This window comes from Desmodus rotundus, chromosome 3, assembly GCF_022682495.2.
Source record: "Desmodus rotundus isolate HL8 chromosome 3, HLdesRot8A.1, whole genome shotgun sequence".
Taxonomy (NCBI): Eukaryota; Metazoa; Chordata; class Mammalia; order Chiroptera; family Phyllostomidae; genus Desmodus; species Desmodus rotundus.
In genome coordinates this window covers 147559318-147580282 of record NC_071389.1, presented here as the reverse complement: position 1 = coordinate 147580282, position 20965 = coordinate 147559318, and the positions used below count along the sequence as shown (strand labels likewise).

General features: G+C 46.7%; 2 protein-coding genes across 2 annotated transcripts; both read left to right on the top strand.

Annotated features, from left to right (window-relative positions):
* The first annotated feature begins 4300 nt into the window (after positions 1-4300).
* Positions 4301-15523, top strand: INHBC (inhibin subunit beta C). The gene is made up of 2 exons (XM_024576187.4): positions 4301-4792; positions 11951-15523. The coding sequence occupies exons 1-2, from the start codon at positions 4480-4482 to the stop codon at positions 12694-12696; spliced, it is 1059 nt and encodes a 352-aa protein (XP_024431955.2). The 5' UTR covers positions 4301-4479; the 3' UTR covers positions 12697-15523.
* Positions 15524-17243: 1720 nt separating this feature from the next.
* On the top strand, positions 17244-19422 carry INHBE (inhibin subunit beta E). The gene is made up of 2 exons (XM_024576191.4): positions 17244-17901; positions 18157-19422. Exons 1-2 carry the CDS (start codon positions 17316-17318, stop codon positions 18912-18914), a joined length of 1344 nt encoding a protein of 447 aa, XP_024431959.2. The 5' UTR covers positions 17244-17315; the 3' UTR covers positions 18915-19422.
* The last annotated feature ends 1543 nt before the right edge of the window (positions 19423-20965 follow it).

The window sequence follows — 20965 nt, the reverse complement described above, 5'->3', positions numbered from 1 at the left end:
TGAAAATGTTCTTAAATTAGATAGTGGTGATGGTTGCAAAACTCTGAATGTACTAAAACCCACTGAATTGTATACTCTAAATGGTGACTTTTATGTTATGTGAATTGTACCTTGACAAATTGTTATTTTTAAATAAATAAATTTATACTAGAGACTAAATAATAAACCTACATCTATCATGTCCCTTAAAATTTTTTTAAAAACCAGCCCCTATAGAACATAGTTAAGAAAATGTGACACACGAAAATTCAATCAAGGTGACTTGAATATCACTGCTGAGAAACAGCTTGAATTGTGTCATTTATACATTCAAAAAATATAGCGCTCTCTCTCTTTCTCTTTCTTTCTTCCTCACCCTCTCACCCTATCACCCCATGCCCACCCCACCCATGCCTTCTCCCCCACTGCCTTCCCCCAGGCACTGTACCTTTGTGTCCTCCCTCCTGAGCTCAAATGTGTGTGTGTGTGTGTGTGTGTGTATTTTCTCCTGGCTGGGTGTGGCTCAGTTGGTTGAGCATCATCTTGTAAACCAAAAGGCTATGGATTCAGTTCCAAGCCAGAGCACATGCCTAGGTTTCGGTTTCAGTCCCAGTCAGGGTGCATACGAGAGGCAACTGATGGATGTTTCTCTCTCACACTGATGTTTCTCTCCCTCTCTCTCTTCATTCCTTCCCCTCCCTCTAAAATCAATAAGCTTGTCCTCCAGTAAGGATAAATATATGTGTGTGTTAATGTATTTTATATTTATTAATACCTATGTATATTAATATGTTATTTATTATTGATATAATTTATATTATATTAATATATCATATGCTATAATACATTAATATGATTGTATATTATATCATTGGTAAATTAATATATTTCTAAATAAATATACTATATATTTATTTAGGAATAAATATATAGTATTTATTTAGGAATAAATATATAGTATTTATTTAGGAATATAATAGTAAGCAGCAGAGATGACTTACTAAGTGACTGCACTACAGATGATTGGAAACATGGATCATCATGGAAAGGCAAGTCCAGAAGGATGGATATTGGCAGAATTTCTTCAGCCCATTTAGAGGTGAGGCTACTCTGGCCTACAAACATTTGTAGCAGGAATAATAATAAACTTTTATTAAGCACTTACTATGTGCCAGCCACTGTAAGTGCTTTACAAAATTATTTAAATCTTGAAACTCTGAGATAATCATCATAGATCTATAATCCCATATTAAAAATCCATAGGATCAGACATGTGTCAGAATTCAGAAAATTTCAAGTTTTAGGAAGGTATAATGGTATATATACGATGTATATTATATACACCTCCAGGGGTAGCATCGCATAACCAAATATTTTTGGAGTAAAAGAATGTACTAATAGTCTCAGCATAATTTTTTCTTGTTTCTTTTTGAGCATGATTTTTTAAAAGACTGTAAATAACTTCACTTCTGTTCAGGTCAAGTTTAACCACCATATAAGTTACAAAAAAAAAAAAGTGGATTTTGGGGGGATTTTGGAATCATGGGTAATAATTTTACCCATTTCTCTGATGAAGAAACTAAAACAAGAAAAGTCAACTAACTTGTCAGGAGTTACTCGGCTGATAAAAGGAAAAGGCAGAATTTAACTAACATCATCAGCTTAAAAACCTATGCTCCTAACTCTACCTGCCACTCCTGCCAGGTAAATCCCCCTTGTGGAAACAAAAGCCTTTCCCTGAAAATCTTCTACTCAGTACTTTTGAGAGAGAAATGCAGGAATTCTGAAAAAGCTCAAAATGTCTTTCCCTAAACAGAAGAAACCCCAGAGTGAATCTAGCTCTCAAGCCCCTTCCCCACCTTCAGACATTCCTCTGAGTGCACAGAAGACCTAGTTAAAACACTTCCCCTCGTCTCTCAACCCTTCAGACTGGATGTTTTTGAGCCCCTCTGGGCAAAACCCGACATGGGCTAAAAAGAGTTTGTGTTGGGATGGGGTGGGGATGGTGAGAAGTACCAGGTGAAGAAAAACACAACTCTCGACCTCCAGCCAAGACGGAGGCATAGAGAGACACAGTGTGCCTCCTCGCACAACCAAAAGAAGGACAACAATTTAAAAACAAAAAACAACCAGAACTTACAGAAAATCGAACTGTATGGAAGTCCGACAACCAAGGAGTTAAACAAGAAACATTCTTCCAGACCTGTAGGAGGGGCAGAGATGGGCAGCTGGGCGGAGAAGACTCTCGGCAAAGCGGGGCTGGCTGGTGGGCAAGGCTGTGGCTGGTGGACCTGGTGGTCCCGCACTCGTGTGCAGATAAATTGGGTGGAATAACTGGGTAGGGAGACAGACCTCGAAACCCTGGGTTCCAGTGCAGGGAAATAAAGCCTCAAACCTCTGATTGAAAACACCTGTGGGGGTTGAAGCTGCAGCAAGAGAAACTCCCAGCCTCACTGGAGAGTTTGTTGGAGAGACCCACAGGATCCTAGAATGTACACAAACCCACCCACCCGGGAATCAGCACCAGAAGGGCCCAATTTGATTGTGGGTAGCAGCAGAAATGACTGAAAACTGGCAGAGAGCAGAGCAAGAGCCATTGTTCCCTCTTGAACCCCTCCACCACATACAGTGTCACAACGCAGTGATGTGGGTTGCCCCTCCCTGGTGAATACCTAAGGCTCCGTCCCTTACTACATAACAGGTGTGCTGAGACAAAAAAATGGCCCAAATGAAAGAACAGATCAAAGCTCCAGAAAAAATACAACTAAGCAACAAAGAGATAGCCAACCTATCAGAGGCACAGTTCAAAACACGGGTAATCAGGATGCTCACAGAATTGGTTGAATATGGTTGAAAATTAGATGAAAAAATGAAGGCTATGCTAAGTGAACAAAGGAAAATGTACAGGGAATGAAAAGTGACAGCAAGGAATCTGGGGACTCAAATAAATGGTGTGGACCAGAAGGAAGAAAGAAACATTCAACCAGAACAGAATAAAGAAACAAGAATTCAAAAAAAATGAGGAGAGGCCTAGGACCCTGCAGGACATCTTTAAACGTTCCAACATCCAAATCATAGGGGTACCAGAAGGAGAAGAGGAAGAGCAAGAAATTGAAATTTTATTTGAACAAATAATGAAGGGAACTTCCACAATCTGGCAAAGGAAACAGACTTCCAGAGAGTCCAGGAAGCTCAGAGTGTCCCAAAGAAGTTGGACCCAAGGAGGAACACACCAAAGCACATCATAATTACATTACCCAAGATTAAAATAAGGAGAAAATCTTAAAAGCAGCAAGAGAAAAGAAGACAGTTACCTACAAAGGAGTTCCCATAAGACTGTCAGCTGATTTCTCAAAAGAAACCTTGCAGGCAAGAAGGGACTGGAAAGAAGTATTCAAAGTCATGAAAGGCAAGGACCTACATCCAAGATTACTGTATCCAGCAAATTTATCATTTAGAATGGAAGGGCAGATAAAGTGCTTCCCAGAGAAGGTCAAGTTAATGGGTTTCATCACCACCAAGGCCTTTTTATATGAAACGTTAAAGGGACTTATCTAAGAAAAAAAAGATCAAAAATATCAACAGTAAAATGACAACAAACTCACAGTTATTAACAACTGAACCTAAAACAAAAACAAAAACAAACTAAGCAAACAACTAGAACAGGAACAGAATCATAAAAGTGGAGATCACATGGAGGGTTATCAGCAGGGAACGGGAGAGGGAGAATGGGGGAAAAGGTACAGAGAATAAGTAGCGTAACTGGTAGGTAGAAGATAGACAGGGGGAGGTTAAGCATAGTATAGGAAGTGTAGAAGTCAAAGAACTTATATGTACGACCAATGGACATGAACTAAAGCAGGGGAATGTGGATGGGAGGAGGTGTGCAGAACGGAGAGGAATAAAGGGGGGGGGGAATGGGACAACTGCGATAGCATAATCAATAAAATATATTAAAAAAAAAGAAAAACGCAACTCTCAAACTCTCAGTTACCTGCATGATAGTGACCTAAAGTGCCTGTCAATGACCCCCTCTTGTTTGAAAGTCATTCTTTAATATTCTATCCTGAAACCTCTGATCTCTCCCTTTCCCCACCAGGCTTCCCAGCAAAGCCGTTGATCTGAAGAGGAATTTCATCTCTAACCTTTGTCCCCAGGCCTGTCAGCTCACATGGGCAACCCAGCGTCTCCCAGCATTGGCCCAGGAACACTTCTTTCCCCAAACAAACCAACAACCTCCCCTAACATCCCCCACTCTGTACTTTCACTGATTACACGTTGGTGACTTCTGCCAAGTTCTATCTGTAATTGGCTTCCTCTCTCAAGTCAGATGTTTGGCTGCTCCATCCCCTGCAACAGGAGTCATGCCAGCTGGACACACTCTCCTTCCTGGGCCTCTGGTGGCCAGCACAGAGCCCTGAACACAGCTGTTGAGACCCTGAGCCCAGGGGTTTGTGGCTCTGTTTCAAGTGTGTCACTCAAGGCGGGTCTACCCCAAAAATGATCTCCTCATTGTTCCTGGCCTTCCTATTCCTGGCTGTGGCCACAGTGGCCACTCCCAGAGCTGACAGTCAATGTCTGGCATGTGGGAAGCATGCCTTGGACCTGGAGAGCCAGCGGAAGCTGCTTCTCCACCTGGCCAAGAGAAGCATCTTGGACAAGCTGCACCTCAGCCAGCGCCCAACATTGAGCCGGCCAGTGTCCAGAGCTGCTCTGAGGACAGTGCTGCAGCGCCTCCATGGGCCCCCACAGAGGGTGCTTCCGGAGGCTGACAGGGGACAGGAATATGAGATCATCAGCTTTGCTGAGACAGGTAGGTTCCTGATCTGCAGATCTTCCTCGAAACCTGACCTATCAAGGAAAGGAACAGTGTCTTCCCCGACCTAACCCCTGATTTTCTCCCCCAAACCATCCAAACTCTTTCCTCCCAGGACCTGTAATCTCCTCATCCAGGGCTCCCACCCCCCTGCCCAGTCTCTCTCTTGTAGTTAAGCCATGACCAATGGGCAGATGGAAAGTGGATAAATTTCACTTCTTTTGAGACTCTCTGCACCCATCGCCTTTAGCTCATCTCTCTAAAGGCCTCACAAACCTCCCCAGGCTGTGGTGTGCCCATCCACTCCCCGGGCCTGGACCCAGAAACTGTAAGCTGGGGAGTCTGTCTTTCCTCTGGCTCAGAATCCAGCCTCTCCATCCTCTCCATCTCCCCTCCCCCAGATCCCTCATTTGGGTAAAAGGGCAAAAGGAAAAATACAAGGACTATAATACCTCTCCATTCCACCCCTGCCCTCTTGCCTTGATACCTCAGTTACCCACATCTGAACAGTATCAAAATGGGACATAGAAAGGTAGATAGAAGATAGAAGAGAGAGTTACTTCCACAGAAGGGAGAGAAGTTGGAGAATTTAGTGGGCAGATGGAGGGGAAAAGCAAGAATTTGGAGAGAGTACCCTAAAAACAGAACACAGAGTAATCTGTCTGGCCTCTGAGCTTTCTACAAGTGTTTCCTTAGGTCTGGAAGGCCCTTCCCATTCCTAGCCCCTTTTACTTCAAGACCCAGCACCCCTATCCTCAAAAAAACCCATCCTGACCTGAGCGTGAGGTGCTCCCTCCTTGGTGGCCCCCATACTCTTACCTTGAACCTGAACTCTCTGTGTGAAATTGCCTGCTTCCAGGTTTTCTATAAAGTCTGTCTTCCAATAGATTATCAACCCCTGGAGGTCAGGAACTGTCATTTATTCCTCATGTTATCACCAGAGGCTAGTGCGTAGTAGAAATAACTTAGACAATGTTTACTGTACTGTGTTCTAAGCTTTTTACATATACGAACTCCCTGAGATCCTCACAACAGCTCAGTGAGGCAAGTACTATTGTTATCCCCATTTTAGAGGTGATGGAACTGAGGCAAAAAGGTTGAGTAACTTTCCCAAGGTCACGTGACTAGTAAGTGGTGCAGCCAGCCATGTCTCTGGAATCCATGGCCTTGAGCTACACCACTCTGCCTCTCCCAAACATAGTAGATACCCAACAAACATTGGTTGTGTTAAACAACCAAATCACACTGCAGGTCAGCTTGACCACAGTTTAGAGTCCCCAGTGATGAATAAGAACTTACTCTAGTTCAAAATGTGTTTCTGCTCATGACTAAGAATACAACTAACTCTAGAGCCAGATAGCCTGGGCTCAAATTCTTGCTCAGACACTACTGCATGATTGGGTTGTTAATAGTTTTCTCCTGTGTAAAGTGGGGATCATTAGAGGACAGTTGAGATAATTAAGTGAGCTAATACAGGTAATATACTTAGAAGGCTAAGGTGGGAGGAAACAGGAAATAGAAGACTCAGCTCCTGCCCATGAGGGGTTTTGCTGCTGCTCCTGCTGCTGCTGCTAAAAATAAATGAATTGAGAATATAAGGCAGAATGAAATAAATGTTACATGGGGTCATAAGAGCTTGCAGGGGTAACTCATTGGGACCTGGTAAGATAAGGAAGCCTTTCAGAAGTATACTGCAAATGGGCTGCCATTGTAGAGTAAGTTTGACTGCAATGGGTAGAGAATGGTAAATGACATCTTAAATGGAGGGGAAAACACGGTTAAAAGTCTGAAGGAGTAGACTGCGTTTGGAGTTGAAAAGTAGTTTGGAGTGTGTTAGCACTGGTGGACAGATGGCCATGAACCATGCATGAGTCCCTTGAACACTGGAATCCTGGCTGTTTTGGGGTTTGGTTTTTTTTTCACCTTTGAATCCCTGACACTTAACCTAGTTCCAGGCACATTGCGACAATAACGATGGTTACCAGGTATGAAGTGCACCTGGCTCATCTAATTCTCACAACCACCCTATAAAGTAGACTTTAGTATTCCCATCTTATGAATGCAAAAACTGAGATCCAAAAAAGATCATTTACATGGCCAAGGTCATACAGCCTGCAGGGACAGAATTCAAACAATTCTCCCTGACTTCAAAGTCTGTATACTTTCCACATATTTGCTGATCAATGAATGACTACAATGTTCAGGCCAGAGGGAGCCTGATGAGATAAGGTTCGAAGGTGAGAATGATGCCTGGATTTCACCTTTCACATTTAAGTATTTTAGCTTGAAATTTTCGTTCCAATTTAAACTATCTACACCATAACATGAAAGAAAGATCTGAAAATTGGTCTTGCCGGAGGTATGAAGAGGGAGAGTTTGGGGCTCTGGGGAAACTAGAATAGGGGCCTTCAGTGGTTGTCTCGGAACTGGCTCATACTGGCTCATGAGGGCTGATTGTAAATATGTCCCATCTCTGCATCCGGTGACATCACATTGATACTTTGAAATCAGTCATGGTGAAAGAATTTACACCACAGATATTGGCAGATACCATAAATCAGGGGCATTTTTCCCCCACTAGAATCCAGTTGTTAAATATTTACCAGCATACCATCCATTGCCTGTGACCTAAAAATACAAGTTAACTGCCTCCCACACACCCAATATACAGTGCTGAGACAGGGCCAGGATAACTGTAATGGATACTCCTGTTCAAAATGGGAGATGGCGAAGTGGGAGGCACAGAGCAGTCACTGATCCATGAACATTCTGATCTAGCTGGATACATATCTCAGTCTATCCCGAATCTGGAATTCCCTTGGTTAGGGCCTGCTTCTGCTCCCTGGTAGGTTTTTCCTCTCAAGGACAGTCCACCACTGCTCTCCTTGGCTTCTAGAGCCACTCTCTCAGCCCTTGGCTTCACTCTCTGCAATGTCTTCCCTTTTAAATAAACAATGACCTGTGTTTGTGGCTGAGTAGTTTTCTCAGCCTTCTTCCTGCCCAAAGAAATTGGGGGCCCAGAGGTCTCTTTTCATTCTGAATTGTCTCTGTCCCTTTAGCCCAAACTGTACTGCTTTCACTATTAAAATTCTCTTTAAAATTCTATGGACCTTCTTATAGAAATTATAGTCTACTCAATTAGACAAAAGGCATTCCACTCTGTCAAGACAGACCTCTACTTAGGTTACAAGTCAGGGTGTTGTGGGATACAACTCTTAAGATTCTTAGAAGCCCTTTTGTCTAGTTGAGTGGGTCTATTGAATATCATCTTGGGTTTTAGACCTTAACAAAGATCTTTGTAAAGGGTCTTATGGCTGACCCTTTATTTGTTTTGATCTTCACACCAAGACCATGTTTTACTGGCAGTGACCTGGATTTTATTTTTGCCCCTAGACCATTTCTTATTTGAAGAACCTTTTGCCAGACAGGCGAGGAATGAAAAAATATTTTATTGTTCAATCTAGCAAGCCTTGTTTGAAATATTGCATCTAAATTCTGCTTGAAAATTAAACAGTTCTTATAATAAGGCAGCTAAAATAAGCCAAATGACACTTTCTGCATTCTGCCTGGAAACATCTTCAGCTAAATTCACAACTTTGTTAGATATCATTTCTAGGTTCCAAGTTACCACAGCTGATAGCCAGTACATAACACAGTTCCCCCTTCTCTGGCTTCCAATAGCAATTTCCTGAGTGCTCTTCTTGCCTTTTCTAACAGTCTCCTCACCATCCTTACAACCTCTGCCTGCCACCCACTCCCAAAGCCAATGCTACATATTTTAGGTCTTTATTATGGAACACCTTACTTCTAATACTAGTTTCTGTTTTAGTTATCCATTAATATAACAAACCAGCCCAAATATAGAGGCTTAAAAGAAAAAACTCAATATTTCTTATGATTTTGTGGTTTGACTGGGCTTATCTGGGCGGTTCTACTCTATATGGTCTAGCTAAGGTTGCTCATGTATCTGCATTCAGCCAGGAGCTCAGATGGGGCTAGAACATCTAGGATGGTCTCTGATCCTCCAAAATCTCTCTCCACATGGCTTCTCATCACTCAGTATCTCTTCCAAGTTTCTCTGAAGTGTGGTTGTTGGCTTCCAAAAGGATGAAACCTCATTGTGTAAGTACTTATCAAGCTTCTGCTTGCACTGTGCTTGCCTATGTCTTATTGACCAAATCAACTCACATGGCCAAGCCCAGAGTTAATATGGGAAGAAATTGCACAAAACCATGAATATTGGGAGCTGTTGTTCATTGGGAGCCAATAATGTAACAGTCTACCACAACCCCTGCGGATCACGTGTCTGCCTGCCATGACTAGGGTGACTTAAGAGGTCCTAACAGTAAGGTGCTTAGTGACCTAGCAAGAAAAGATTAGTTGGGCCAATCAGAATCTTCCAGGATTTTGGAATTGGGACACTGGAAGATCAGCTCACTTAGCTAGGAGAAGGTGAGTAAAAGGTCCTGTAGACTCAGGACCTGGGGCCACTATTTTGTGAGCTTAGGAAGCTGACAGAGAGGCAGAAGTATATCGACAGAGAGAAAAGAATGAAGTAAACTTACATAGAGACTGAGATGAGAGAGATCGTGTTGGCTGAGAGCTGTCAAGAGCAGCTTTATTCTTGACTTTCCAGTTCATGTGAAGCTTAGTTGAACTTTATGTTCTGCCCTTTTATATCCATGAAAGTTTCAGTGACATTCCCACAATAAAGCACTCTTTACTTAATAAAGAAAAAGAAAATGCTAGCTAAGACCAAATCATAATGGGAATAAGACTGCTTCCTGAAAGAATTTGGACTTTATTCACCAATAAGGTTTTTGAGATGATGAATTTCATGATCTAGCCAAGTTTTTGGAAAATAACTCTGGTGTCAATGTAAAATAAGAGTTAAAGAAATGAAAGACCGTTCATTCAAAAAAGTTTTATTGAGTGTAGACTAGAGGCTTAGTACTAAGTGAGCCAGGCAATGGTGAGCCATACAAGCACAATCTCTACCTTCATGGAGTTTATATTCTAGCTGGTTTGGGGTGGGGGAGGAGAGGAGGGAAGGAGAGGCACGTAGTAAACGAATAAAAAACCAAGAGGATTACAGAGAGTGATAGTGGCTACAAATATAATTAAGATGATGTTTTAGAGAGATGGGTGTAGAATTGAAGACTGCTTCAGACAGGTTAGTCAATGAAGCCTCCCTGAAGTGGAGACATTTGAGCTGAATGCCAAAAAGGAGCCAGTCATTAAAAGATCTTGGAAAGACATTCCAGGCAGGGGAAATAGCAAGTTCAAAGGCCATGAAGTGGGTCCATATTTGGTGAGTTCAAGGAACAGAAAAAAGCCAGTATAGACTGAATATAGTCACAAAATGTCACAGTGTCTAATCACATAAGTTTTCTATGTAAGGGATTTCGATTGTATTCAAATAGTACATGAAAAGACTTTGAAAAGTTTTAAGCTGAGGTTAAGCTGACCACATTTATGCAATAAAAAGATCATTCTGGCTGATACGTGGAGAATGGTTTGGAGGGCAAGAGTAAACCACTTAGGAAGCTGTTAACATAGTTCAAGAAAAAGATGATTGTGGGTTGAACTAATGCAGTGAGTTTCAACTGATGTGCTGCAAAAAATGTTTAAACATGCAACATTGGACTATTTAGTCAGGGGCACTGACCTTTTTCCATTAGATTGTCAAATTAAAAAAATGACAACAGCCAACACAACAACAGTCATCCAGTGTAAATGAATCAAAATTAGACCTATTTTTTGGTGTGCTGCAGAATGTTAGTAATTAGTTTATGTAGTCCCATGAGATGAAAAAGGTTGAAAGTCACTGAACTAAAGTATAGTAAAGGAGATGGGACAAGGGAAATTATATTATAAATTGGAGGTGGCATTGACAGATCTTGCAGCTAATTTCAAAGCGGGGAATGACAGCAATCAAGGTTTTGACGTAAGCAATGCATTTATAGGGAAGGGGAAGATTGAAGAAGGACCAGGTTTGGGGACATAAAACTAGAGTTCCTCTTTAAACATGAAAAATGTGAGATATCATTGGATAACCAAGTTGATTATCAAGTCAGTAGCTGGATATAAAAGCCTGAGGCTTGGGGAGGGATCAGGACCAGGGATATAAAGATGAAACTGAAAGCCATGGGAATTGATGAGACCATTCTGAGAGAAGGTGCAGGTATAGAAGAGAAAGGAGAAGGGAGGTTAGTACCTCCAACATGTAGAGGTCAGGCAGAGAAAGAGGAGCTGTCAGCAAAAGAGACCTAGATGGAGTGGCCAGTGTCACAAAAGCCAGGAGGGAAAAAAAAAAAAACATTTCAAGAGGAGGGAATGGTTAAGTGTGTCAAACACTGCTTAAAGGTCAAGTAAGATGAGTATAAAGAGATGAGACCATTGGACTCGGCAACATAGTAGGTGTTGGTGAACCTGACAAGAGTAATTTCAGTGGAGTGGAGGGAATATAAACCCAACTAAAGGGTTTCAATAGAGCAGGTGAGGGATGCAGAGGGGAACTGGGGCAATAGTAAGTAATAGGGGTAGGGAGAAATGCATAGACATTAGAACCATTGTGGTGAGGGACTGGACATGATAAGTGAGAGGGGTGACCCTATAGGGTCTCTAGAGACGATAAGGAAGGCAGTGGTGCCACCAATTCTAGGAACAAAGAGAGAATTCTATAAGAAAAAAAAAAAGGATTTCCGCTTAGACAAACTGAATTTAATGTTTGGGCAGGGCATTCATGTGTCCTGAAGCTTGGTGACTCCCAAATCTCTATGTCCAGTCCAGAGGTGCAAAATGGTCTGGACTGGACATACAGATTTGGGAGTCACCAGAATAAAAATTGTTTTAACCGACCATGTGTGAGGGTAAGAGCTCCACTCAGTGTAAAAGGCAAACTTAAAAGGAGAACTCTTGCATTAATGATGGTCAGAGAAAGAAAAGACAGCAAAGAAAATCAAGGAAGAATCATAAGAGAGTTGTGTAATGGAAGCCAAGAGAGAAAAGATTTTCAGGAAGGAAAGCGTGGTTAACAACGCTAACAATGCAGTCCAGAATGAAACAAGGGTTCAAGTGTGCTGAGCATGGAGAGGTAGCTGATCAAATTGGCACTCAGAAGGCCACAATGACTGAGGCTTCTTGTGTCCACAGGCCTCTCCAACATCAACCATACTCGTCTTGATTTCCACTTCTTCTCTGATAGAACTGCTGGTGGCATGGAGATCCTGCAGGCTAGCCTCATGTTCTTTGTGCAGCTCCCACCCAATACCACCTGGACTTTGAAGGTGAGGGTCTTTGTGCTAGGCCCACGTGACGCCAGCCTCACTTTGGCCAGTCAGCGTCTGCTGGAGGTAGATGCCAGTGGCTGGCACCAGCTCCTCCTGGGATCTGAAGCTCAGGCTGCCTGCAGCCAAGGACACCTGACCCTGGAACTTGTACCTGAAGGCCAGGTATCCCAGAGCTCAGTCATCCTGAGTGGGGCTGCCCGTAGACCTTTTATGACAGCCCGGGTGAGAGTTGGGGGCAAGCACCGGGTTCGACGGCACGGCATCGACTGCCAGGGTGGATCCAGGATGTGCTGTCGGCAAGAGTTCTTTGTGGACTTCCGTGAGATTGGCTGGCACGACTGGATCATTCAGCCTGAGGGCTACACAATGAACTTCTGCACAGGGCAGTGCCCAGTACATGTGGCAGGCATGCCCGGCATTGCTGCCTCCTTTCACACAGCAGTGCTCAATCTTCTCAAGGCCAACACAGCTGCAGGCACCACTGGAGGGGGCTCATGCTGCGTGCCCACAGCCCGGCGCCCTCTGTCTCTGCTCTACTATGATAGGGACAGCAACATTGTCAAGACTGATATACCTGACATGGTGGTAGAGGCCTGTGGGTGCAGTTAGTCCATGTGTAGTATGGGCAGCCCAAGGTGGGGTAGACAAATATGCTCCCACAGAGGTGCCATCCTTGAGAGGAGGGACTGATTCCATTACTGCCTCTGTCCAGAAGGTGCACTACCTCTTCTTGAGCAACCTATGGAAATTATCCCAACTGTGACTTGAGGAGATTTTCATCTTCAGAGGGTCACTGTACCATCTTCACAACCACCAGCCTCTCTCCTAGAGCATGGTCCATCCAGCAAGCCCCACGTGCTCAACCGCCATCTCAGAGAGTCTGATCCACCTCCAACCATGAGCAATGCAATCTGGTTCCCAGGCAGACTTTTGTAACTGACTCAATCCATCCCAAAATGCACTGTGCCTCCCTGCCCTTTCCAGTCAAAGGCCTCCACTCTGGATAAGTTGACCCAGCCTCTTCTCTTGATTTTCTGGATCTCCAGAGAGACCCCCTCTCCTTGGTTTCACTAAAGATTAGATCACTACTCTCTAAAATGAGGCTCATTCCTTTCTGTGTCTTGAGCCCCTTTCCTTCTTGCTTGCCCAGTTGTGCTGCTAAGGCTCTCTTGGCACACCCACATCCATTCTTTGTCCTTCTCTTCCCTGTTATATTCCCTTGCAGGCTAACTCACTTGAGTTCCTCTGGCCCCTGCTTCCTGCTGAGTTTGACTAAGGGGAGACACAGGTAAGAGTTCAGGGTCTTTGTTCTTCCTGCGCCCTCAGCCTAAGTGCCAGGGTTCTGTGTGGCTGTGACCACATCCCTACAGCTCCTGTCTGGCTCCCTTCTTCCACGGCTCTAGCTCTGCTTAGATTCTGATGTCACTGCTTCCACACTAGAGGCTTATAATGGCTCTCCGCTCTTACGGGTCCCTAGAAATTTCAGCATCCGTCATTGGTTCCTTTAACCCTGCCCATACCTCAGTAAAGTCCTTCATTAAGTCTTCTCAGTGGTGCAAACACAGATAGCTGAGTGGGTCTTCTGTCCCCCACCAGGACCCTGACTGACATGCCAGAGGACACACAGCCTGCCCGCCCTGCCCATTTCTGCACTCTCCTCACACAGGTTCCTCCAGCTGAGCTATTGTGTCTATCCCACATTTCATGCTGCTTCCTTCCCCAGGCTGTCTGCCTGTCTTCATTAGGCCACCTCCATCCCCTCAGAATCCTCTTTGCTGGTCTCAAGGCTAATAAAGACCTGAGTTTTACCTGCTCCTCTCCTTTCCCTGTACTCACTCCAAGACATAAGACAGATCGCTGCTCAGTGGGCAGGTAGGCTGATGACCTGTGGGCATACACATGATGGGAGGCAGAGAATAGCTCAGAGATGGCTGCCTTCCTTTCACCAGCCTCCCGGGCTCCATCTAGGAGTCCTGCTCAGAAGTGGGAGCTGGCGAGGGCCACCAGAGTGGGGCAGGGGATAAAAAAGGAAGGCCTGGAGTGAGAAGAAGGTGGCATTTGCCCTGACTGAGTTCTCCTTAAACCAGTGATTTTCAAGCTGTATGCTGCAAGAATTTTTAAAACATGCAGGGACACTGACCTCTTTTCCCTTAAATTGTCAAATAAAAAAATGACAACAGCCCACCTACAATAGCCGTCCAGTGTGTATGCCCTGTACTGGACCACAAATACATAGGTCATATAATGGAGTTGCATCTTCTGGGTCATGTCGCATAATAAGGTTGTGTCTTGGTATCAGAAATCCCTCTGTATGAATATAGACACTTGATTTTTTTAAAAAATCACGTTGCAGCAAAAAAGGAAGTAATTACTACTATTTTTTAATCAATCAAAATTATACCTATTTTTTGTCAGCTTGGCAAAAAATATGATTCGTGGCGTGCAGCAGAATTTTAGTAATTAGTTTATGCATGCCATGAGATGAAAAAGGTTGAAAATCGCTGCTCTAGACCTTTGCCCTCTCCCCCCACCATCTCCTCTCTTTAGTTGGACAGCGCTGAACCATGGGGTCAATATTGTCTGTAGCCCAAGGCCGAGTGTTTGCAAAACCCATGTGTCCTTTGGATTACGTGATGTCTGTGTTTGCTCAGCTTATAACCCCCTTCTGCCAGGGTCTGAGTGCCCTGGCACAGGAACCCGAGGGGAGAAAGTCTGAAAGGGACCCCCTGGGGGGCTGCAGGTTTGAGCTGCAGCTCTTCCTGGGCAAACTCCATGGAGGTCATCCCACCTCTGACCTGAGATATTTTTCTAAGGAGAGACTCAAAGGAAATCTTCCCGTACCACTCCCCCACCCCACATCCCTCCCAGATCTAACTTCCCTCCCTCCCACTACAACTTCAGTGACCAGGGCCAAGACTAAGGGGAGGCGAAGTGAGGTACTTGCCTTAGGGGCAAAACTTTGAGGGGATGACAGAAACATTCATCAATCAAGATAAATAATATCTTAATTCAGTATTTTTAAAACATCAAATTTAATGCAAAAAATCCATGGTGAACAAAATGTCAAATTTTTAAATAAACACAGGATCAGTATTATTCCCTTTCTTCTTTGGCTCTGCCTTTTGTAACAAGGAAAAAGAGTGAGTCTGTCTGCTTCTAAACCTTTTCTTCTGGAGTCCCCTGACCCCTAACTCTATACTGTCAAGCATTTCTCATTTGGGCAAGATAATCACTCAGGATTCTTCTACTTTCTTACCCACCCCTAAGCCTTGTCACGACCCCCCAGCCCCAAACAGGTTAGTGGTAGGGCGGGCCTGTGAGGCAGATGGCTGGGGTATTTATAACCCAGGAGCACTTCTTGGGAAAAGTGACTAAGATGCTAAGAGCATATTTATAGCTGGGTTCTGACGTAAGTGTCAGTGGGGAGGTAGGGCCAGGCCAGGCGCAGCAGCAAGAAGGTAGGAAGAGCTGGAAATTGGGGGCACCTGACAGAGAGGGTGGGTGAGAGGTGGGGTCAGCGACTCCTGCAGCCACTTCTTGCTGCTTCTCTTGGCTCTGTCTCCTGGCACCAACAGGTAAGCCCTCTGAAACACCACCATGGGCAGAAACCTCTACTTTGGAGTTCTACGGTCCAGACCCCAGGGGTTGGAGGGCTGTCACCAGCTTGGGGAGAGCACTGGACAGAGGGACTTGAGTGTTTCAGGACATGGGTAGAAATGCAGGGTGGACAGGAGGGTCTATAAAGTCTCACTGTCCCTTCTCCCTGCCCCTCACTACATGGTGCCCTAAGTTTCTGGGAAGAGCCTCACACCCATCACCAAGCTCCATTGCCACCTGTCAGTGTGTTGAGGTCCAAAGCCAAAGGTAGCAGTGACATGGGTCCTGACAACAGCCTCTGCTCTCTGGCAGTGGCAAGATGAGAGAGCAGAAGGACCAGCTTCTCTCCTGTTGGAGAGTCAGAGTCCCCAGAGTGAGAGGATTGGGAAGCGCTGCATCTCTCCGCTCACCAGAGTAGCCCCTTCTCTGGGAAGCTGGTCAACTCTAAGCCAGCTGCTGTCCAGCAGCTCAGCACTGCCACATGGTGGACATTGACGGTACTGAGACCCAACCCCCAAAGCACCACCTCTTTCCCACTGGTGCCAGATCTGGAAGCCTCTCTTGACAGCTCCCACTGTCTAACTAGTGGAGAGATGAATAAAATGGAGTGTGGGCACATTTCCAAATCACACGCACTTCCTCCCTTCTTCTTGAAGAAACTGGGGCATAAGGAGAAAGGCTAGCATGAGGTCTTCCCTTTGAGTTCAAGGTGGAGGGGCCTTGGCCCTCCCATTCCAAATCAGTGAAGAAGTGTGGTAAGTAGGGCTGGGACTGCAACTAAGGTTGCTGCACGCTTTCTGTTTTGCTTTACTCTTAAAAGTCCTTACGCTACCCATTTCCCACCTCCATTCCCAGAGACCTGGCACCATCTCTAGGATACACCACATTTAGGCAACTCTCACAGTCCCCTGCAAGAGAACCAGCAGCTGGCTACAGCCCTCCCAAGTCCCATGCCCTCTGCCAGCCTCAGTGGACTCTGCCTTCCTGTAAGATTGCATCACCCTTGCCCCCCACCTCTCTGGGCTTTCCCAGACATCACAGTAACATGCCAACCCCATGTACCTGCCCTCCTCCACGTTGTGCTCCAGTCCAACTGGACTCTGGGCAGCCAGCACAGGCAGGGTCAAGGGGTGACTTCTGTGTCCCGTGGCACTGCCTTGGCCTGAGCAAAAGGACTCCATTCCTCCCGCCCCCTCTCCCCAACCTCTCACCCCTGTCCCAGACCCATATGTAGAAATAGAGACCTGAGTTCTCCTTGCGCAGAGACCCCAGAGAAATAACCACTGGAACTCACAGCTGCATTGTGGAAACTGCTGCAACTGTGGCCACAGAATGACCTAGAAAAGCTGAAGGGATGGCAGGAAATTGCCCTTCCCCACCTTGCTATATGGAGTTCCCTCCCCCAAGTCCCAGACCTTGAGTACTGCCCATGTGAAATCATCGTCTCTCTTGCATCATGCATGTCCACATCGCCCCCCAACCCCCATACCCCTACCTTAATCTCAGTGACCAGGGCCAGATGGTGAAACCTGAGCTCCAGAGGGGGGGGGGTACATCCACCCCCTGCAGGGGCTTGATAGGCAGCAGAGCTGGCCAATCTGGGGCTCAGAGGGTAGGTCTGCCAGCTGACCATGCGGGAGCCCCAGGCTTCAGGCTCTAAAGAGGCTCCAGTCAGTAACCAGGCTTGCACTGTGAGGGTCAAACCGGCAGACCGTGCTAAATACAGCTACCCATGGGACCGTCCACTTTCACTAGGCAATAGAAGACAGGTGGCTCTACCCTTGGCTAAGGGTAGGTGTGGCACTGGTGTCTGCCGCTGCTGTGCCCTCATTGGCCTTTCCACAAAACCAGACTCAACAGAAGGAGCAACGGCCAACCGAGGCTCCCGTCCTGACCCAGGGCCATTCACCAGGATCATGAGGCTCCCTGGTGTCCATCTCCAGCTGCTGTGGGTGCTGCTGTGGGCACTGGTGGCACAGGGGGCAAGGTCTGTGTGTCCCTCCTGTGGGGTCCCCACACTGGCACCCCAAGCAGAACGAGCTCTGGTCCTGGAGCTAGCCAAGCAGCAAATCCTGGAGGGGCTGCACCTGACCAGTCGTCCCAGGATAACTAATCCTCCACCCCAGGCAGCACTGACCAGAGCTCTCCGGAGACTACAGCAGGGGAGTGTGGCTCCGATGAATGGGGAGGAAGTCATCAGCTTTGCTACGGCCACAGGTGGGTGAGGAAGAGATGGGCAGAAAGCGGAGGAAAAGGGAGGCAGAAAGCAAGACCGACAGAAAAGGCAGACAGAGCCGGGTGTGGGAGGAGGAGGACACATTGGGGCAGGGACTGACTGCAGAGGATGCAAGGTGGTCCCTGTTTCTTCTACAAGTGGGAGCTAGGGAGAGCAATGGGCAGGGCTTGGGGGAGTCTCAGAGGAGAGCTCCATCTCTGCTCCATCCCTCAGTCCTTTCTCCATTTTTCTGGCAGATTCCTCCACTTCAGCCTGCAGCTCCACGCTCACCTTCCACCTGTCCACTCCTCGGTCCCACCGTCTGTACCATGCGCGCCTGTGGTTGCATATGCTCCCCACCTTTCCGGGCAGTCTTTACTTGAGGATCTTCCGATGGGGCCTAAGGAGGAGGCGCAGAGGGTCTCTCACCTTCCTGGCTGAACACCAAATTACAACCCCTGGCTGGCATGCCCTGACTCTGCCCTCTAGCGGCTTGAGGGGTGAGGAGTCTCCTGTCCTGAGACTTCAACTGGACTGCAGACCCCTAGAAGGCAACAGCACAGCTGCCCCACAACCTCAACGGCTCCTGGACACAGAGGGAAACCAGCGGCCCTTCTTGGAGCTTAAGATTCGGCCCAGTGAGCTGGGAGCAGGCCGGGCCAGGAGGAGGACCCCCACCTGTGAGCCTGAGACACCCTTATGCTGTAGGCGAGACCATTATGTGGACTTCCAGGAACTGGGATGGCGAGACTGGATCCTGCAACCTGAGGGGTACCAGCTGAATTACTGCAGTGGGCAGTGCCCCTCCCACCTGGCTGGCAGTCCGGGCATTGCTGCCTCCTTCCATTCTGCCGTCTTCAGCCTCCTCAAGGCCAACAATCCTTGGTCTTTGGGTACCTCCTGCTGTGTCCCTACTGCGCGAAGGCCTCTCTCTCTCCTCTACCTGAACCGCGATGGCAATGTGGTCAAAACAGATGTGCCGGATATGGTGGTGGAGGCCTGTGGCTGTAGCTAGCAAGAGGCCCTGGGGGGTTGAAGTAAAGAAATCAAGTTGGGGATTCCTAGGCAAAGGGCATCTGTGGCTGGAGGCATCAGATTCCTGATCTGCACCCTCATCCAATGGGCCACCTGGCGGTATGACTGGGCTGATCCCCTACCCTAAGCCCTACAAGAAAATGGGAGAGGCGAGAGAAGGAGGGAGGGAAGGAGCAGGCAGAGAAAAATGACTTAGTCTCTCCCAAGAAGAGAGAGTCCTCAAGAGAAGGAAGAAGCAGACTGGGGTCCAGCAGGCTTGGGGGCAGGGGAAACAGGCTGGCCAAGGATTGGACTGTTGAAGTGCTTCAAGGGAGGGTCAGGAGGGAGCTGGGCAAGGGGCTAAGGAAGGATGTTTGGAGAGCCCCAGAAATGGGAGTCAGGAGACAGGAGTGCTGAGCCTGAGAAGTTCCTTGGTTTTTTCCAGTGGGAGGTCAGGACCACTCGAGAGAAAAACATTTATAATTTCCTAATAAAAATGGGGGGGAAATCAACAAGTGTGAGTTATGAAAAAGGGCTGCGGTGATGGTCCAGAACAATGGTTCGTCAGGTATGGTTTGGGGACCTCTAGGAATTTCTCCAGACCATTTCAGGGGTGTCCACAGGATCAAAACTCATTTCATGATAATGCTCAGAGGTTGTTTGCCTTTTTATTTTCACCCTCTCAAAAGCGTACAGTGGAGTTTTCCAGAGGCTGTGTGACATGCGGTTACGTCATCTTTCTGACATCAGTTAGTGGGATGTGTGCTTGTGTATTCTTGTGTTACAATTTTTTTTCAGTTTTAATCCCTAATATGGTAAATAGATATAAACCACATAAAAAAAGACTCAATAGCTGCCCTGCTCAGGTGCTCCCTTGGTTGGAGTGTCATCCCGTACACCAAAAGGCTTCAGGTTTGGTCTCTGATCAGTGCGCGCACCTAGGGTGAGGGTCCCTCCCCAGTTGGGGCACCTACAGGAGATAACCAATCAATGCCCCCCCAAATCAATAAAAATATCCTCGGGTGAGAATTTTTTAAAAAGCTCAATAATTTTAAAGGTTGTAAAGTGGTCTTGAAATCAACTATTTGAGAATTGCTGATCTAGAGAAAGCAGCATGGGGAGAGAGAGCGTTGTGCTCTAAACAAGCACTCTGGAAGACAGGGCACATGGCTGAGACAGGAGCAGGTGTAGGGTCCCTTCTCCAGTGACCTCTGGTCTTGCTTGACCCTCTGGGTATGACTTGTGTCTGGGTAAAAGTCATGTGGGGGAGGAGGCTCAAACAGGGCTCTTTATCTGTTCAGCACAGCTACTGTCTATATTTGTCTGGCCTCAGACCTCTTCCTAGTTTCACCTTTTCCCCTTGACCCTCAGACTAAACAGTTAACCTACTAACCCTCCAGACCCAAGGAGGTGATTCTTGGAAGCAAAGTTAGGATGTGGGAGGTCTGTCTGAGGGGTAACAAAAAAGAAGGGACCCTTTTCCCCAACTATGCTTTCCTTTCTCCTAAAGAAAGGTCAGAGGAAATAAAATAGCTGCCCCTTCCCTTGTATCTGGTCTCCATGGCAACACATATCCAAAGAAACTGAGCACTCCCCTGTCAGACACTGCCGCTCTGCACTAGCGGCCTCTTCCAGTGTGCCCCTCCGTGTCTTTGGGCTCATACAACCCCCTCCCTGGACTCCTAACCGGACTTTGGTGGGGGGACCTGTAAAGCCTACTCCTTCAGTTTCCTCAGTTTCCTCGGCCTCGACCATAACGGGGTGTCATGTGCCAAAGGGGCCGGCAGAGGGAGCAGACAGCCTTGAAGAGCAGAAGGAGAGCGGACAGCGCAGAGGTGCGGAGGTGGCCGCAGCAGGCTCCAGAGCTTCCAGACCTGGAGAACGGGAGTTCCTCGGGGACAGTACTTAAGTGTCAGGGTTCCTTAGTAACGTAGTGAACACACACTCTGCACCCAGGGCCTCAGCCTCTGTTCCTCTTATGCTCCATAGACGCTTCATCTCCCGCCCAGGACCCCCAACCCAAGGTTGTCACAATTCTGTTTCCACCAAACC

Coding starts and splice junctions, on each gene's coding strand:
- INHBE (XM_024576191.4), top strand. CDS start 17,316: ATGCGGGAGCCCCAGGCTTCAGGCTCTAAAGAGGCTCCAGTCAGTAAC. Junction 17,902..18,156: donor CAGCTTTGCTACGGCCACAG/GTGGGTGAGGAA, acceptor TTTTTCTGGCAG/ATTCCTCCACTTCAGCCTGC.
- INHBC (XM_024576187.4), top strand. CDS start 4,480: ATGATCTCCTCATTGTTCCTGGCCTTCCTATTCCTGGCTGTGGCCACA. Junction 4,793..11,950: donor CATCAGCTTTGCTGAGACAG/GTAGGTTCCTGA, acceptor TTGTGTCCACAG/GCCTCTCCAACATCAACCAT.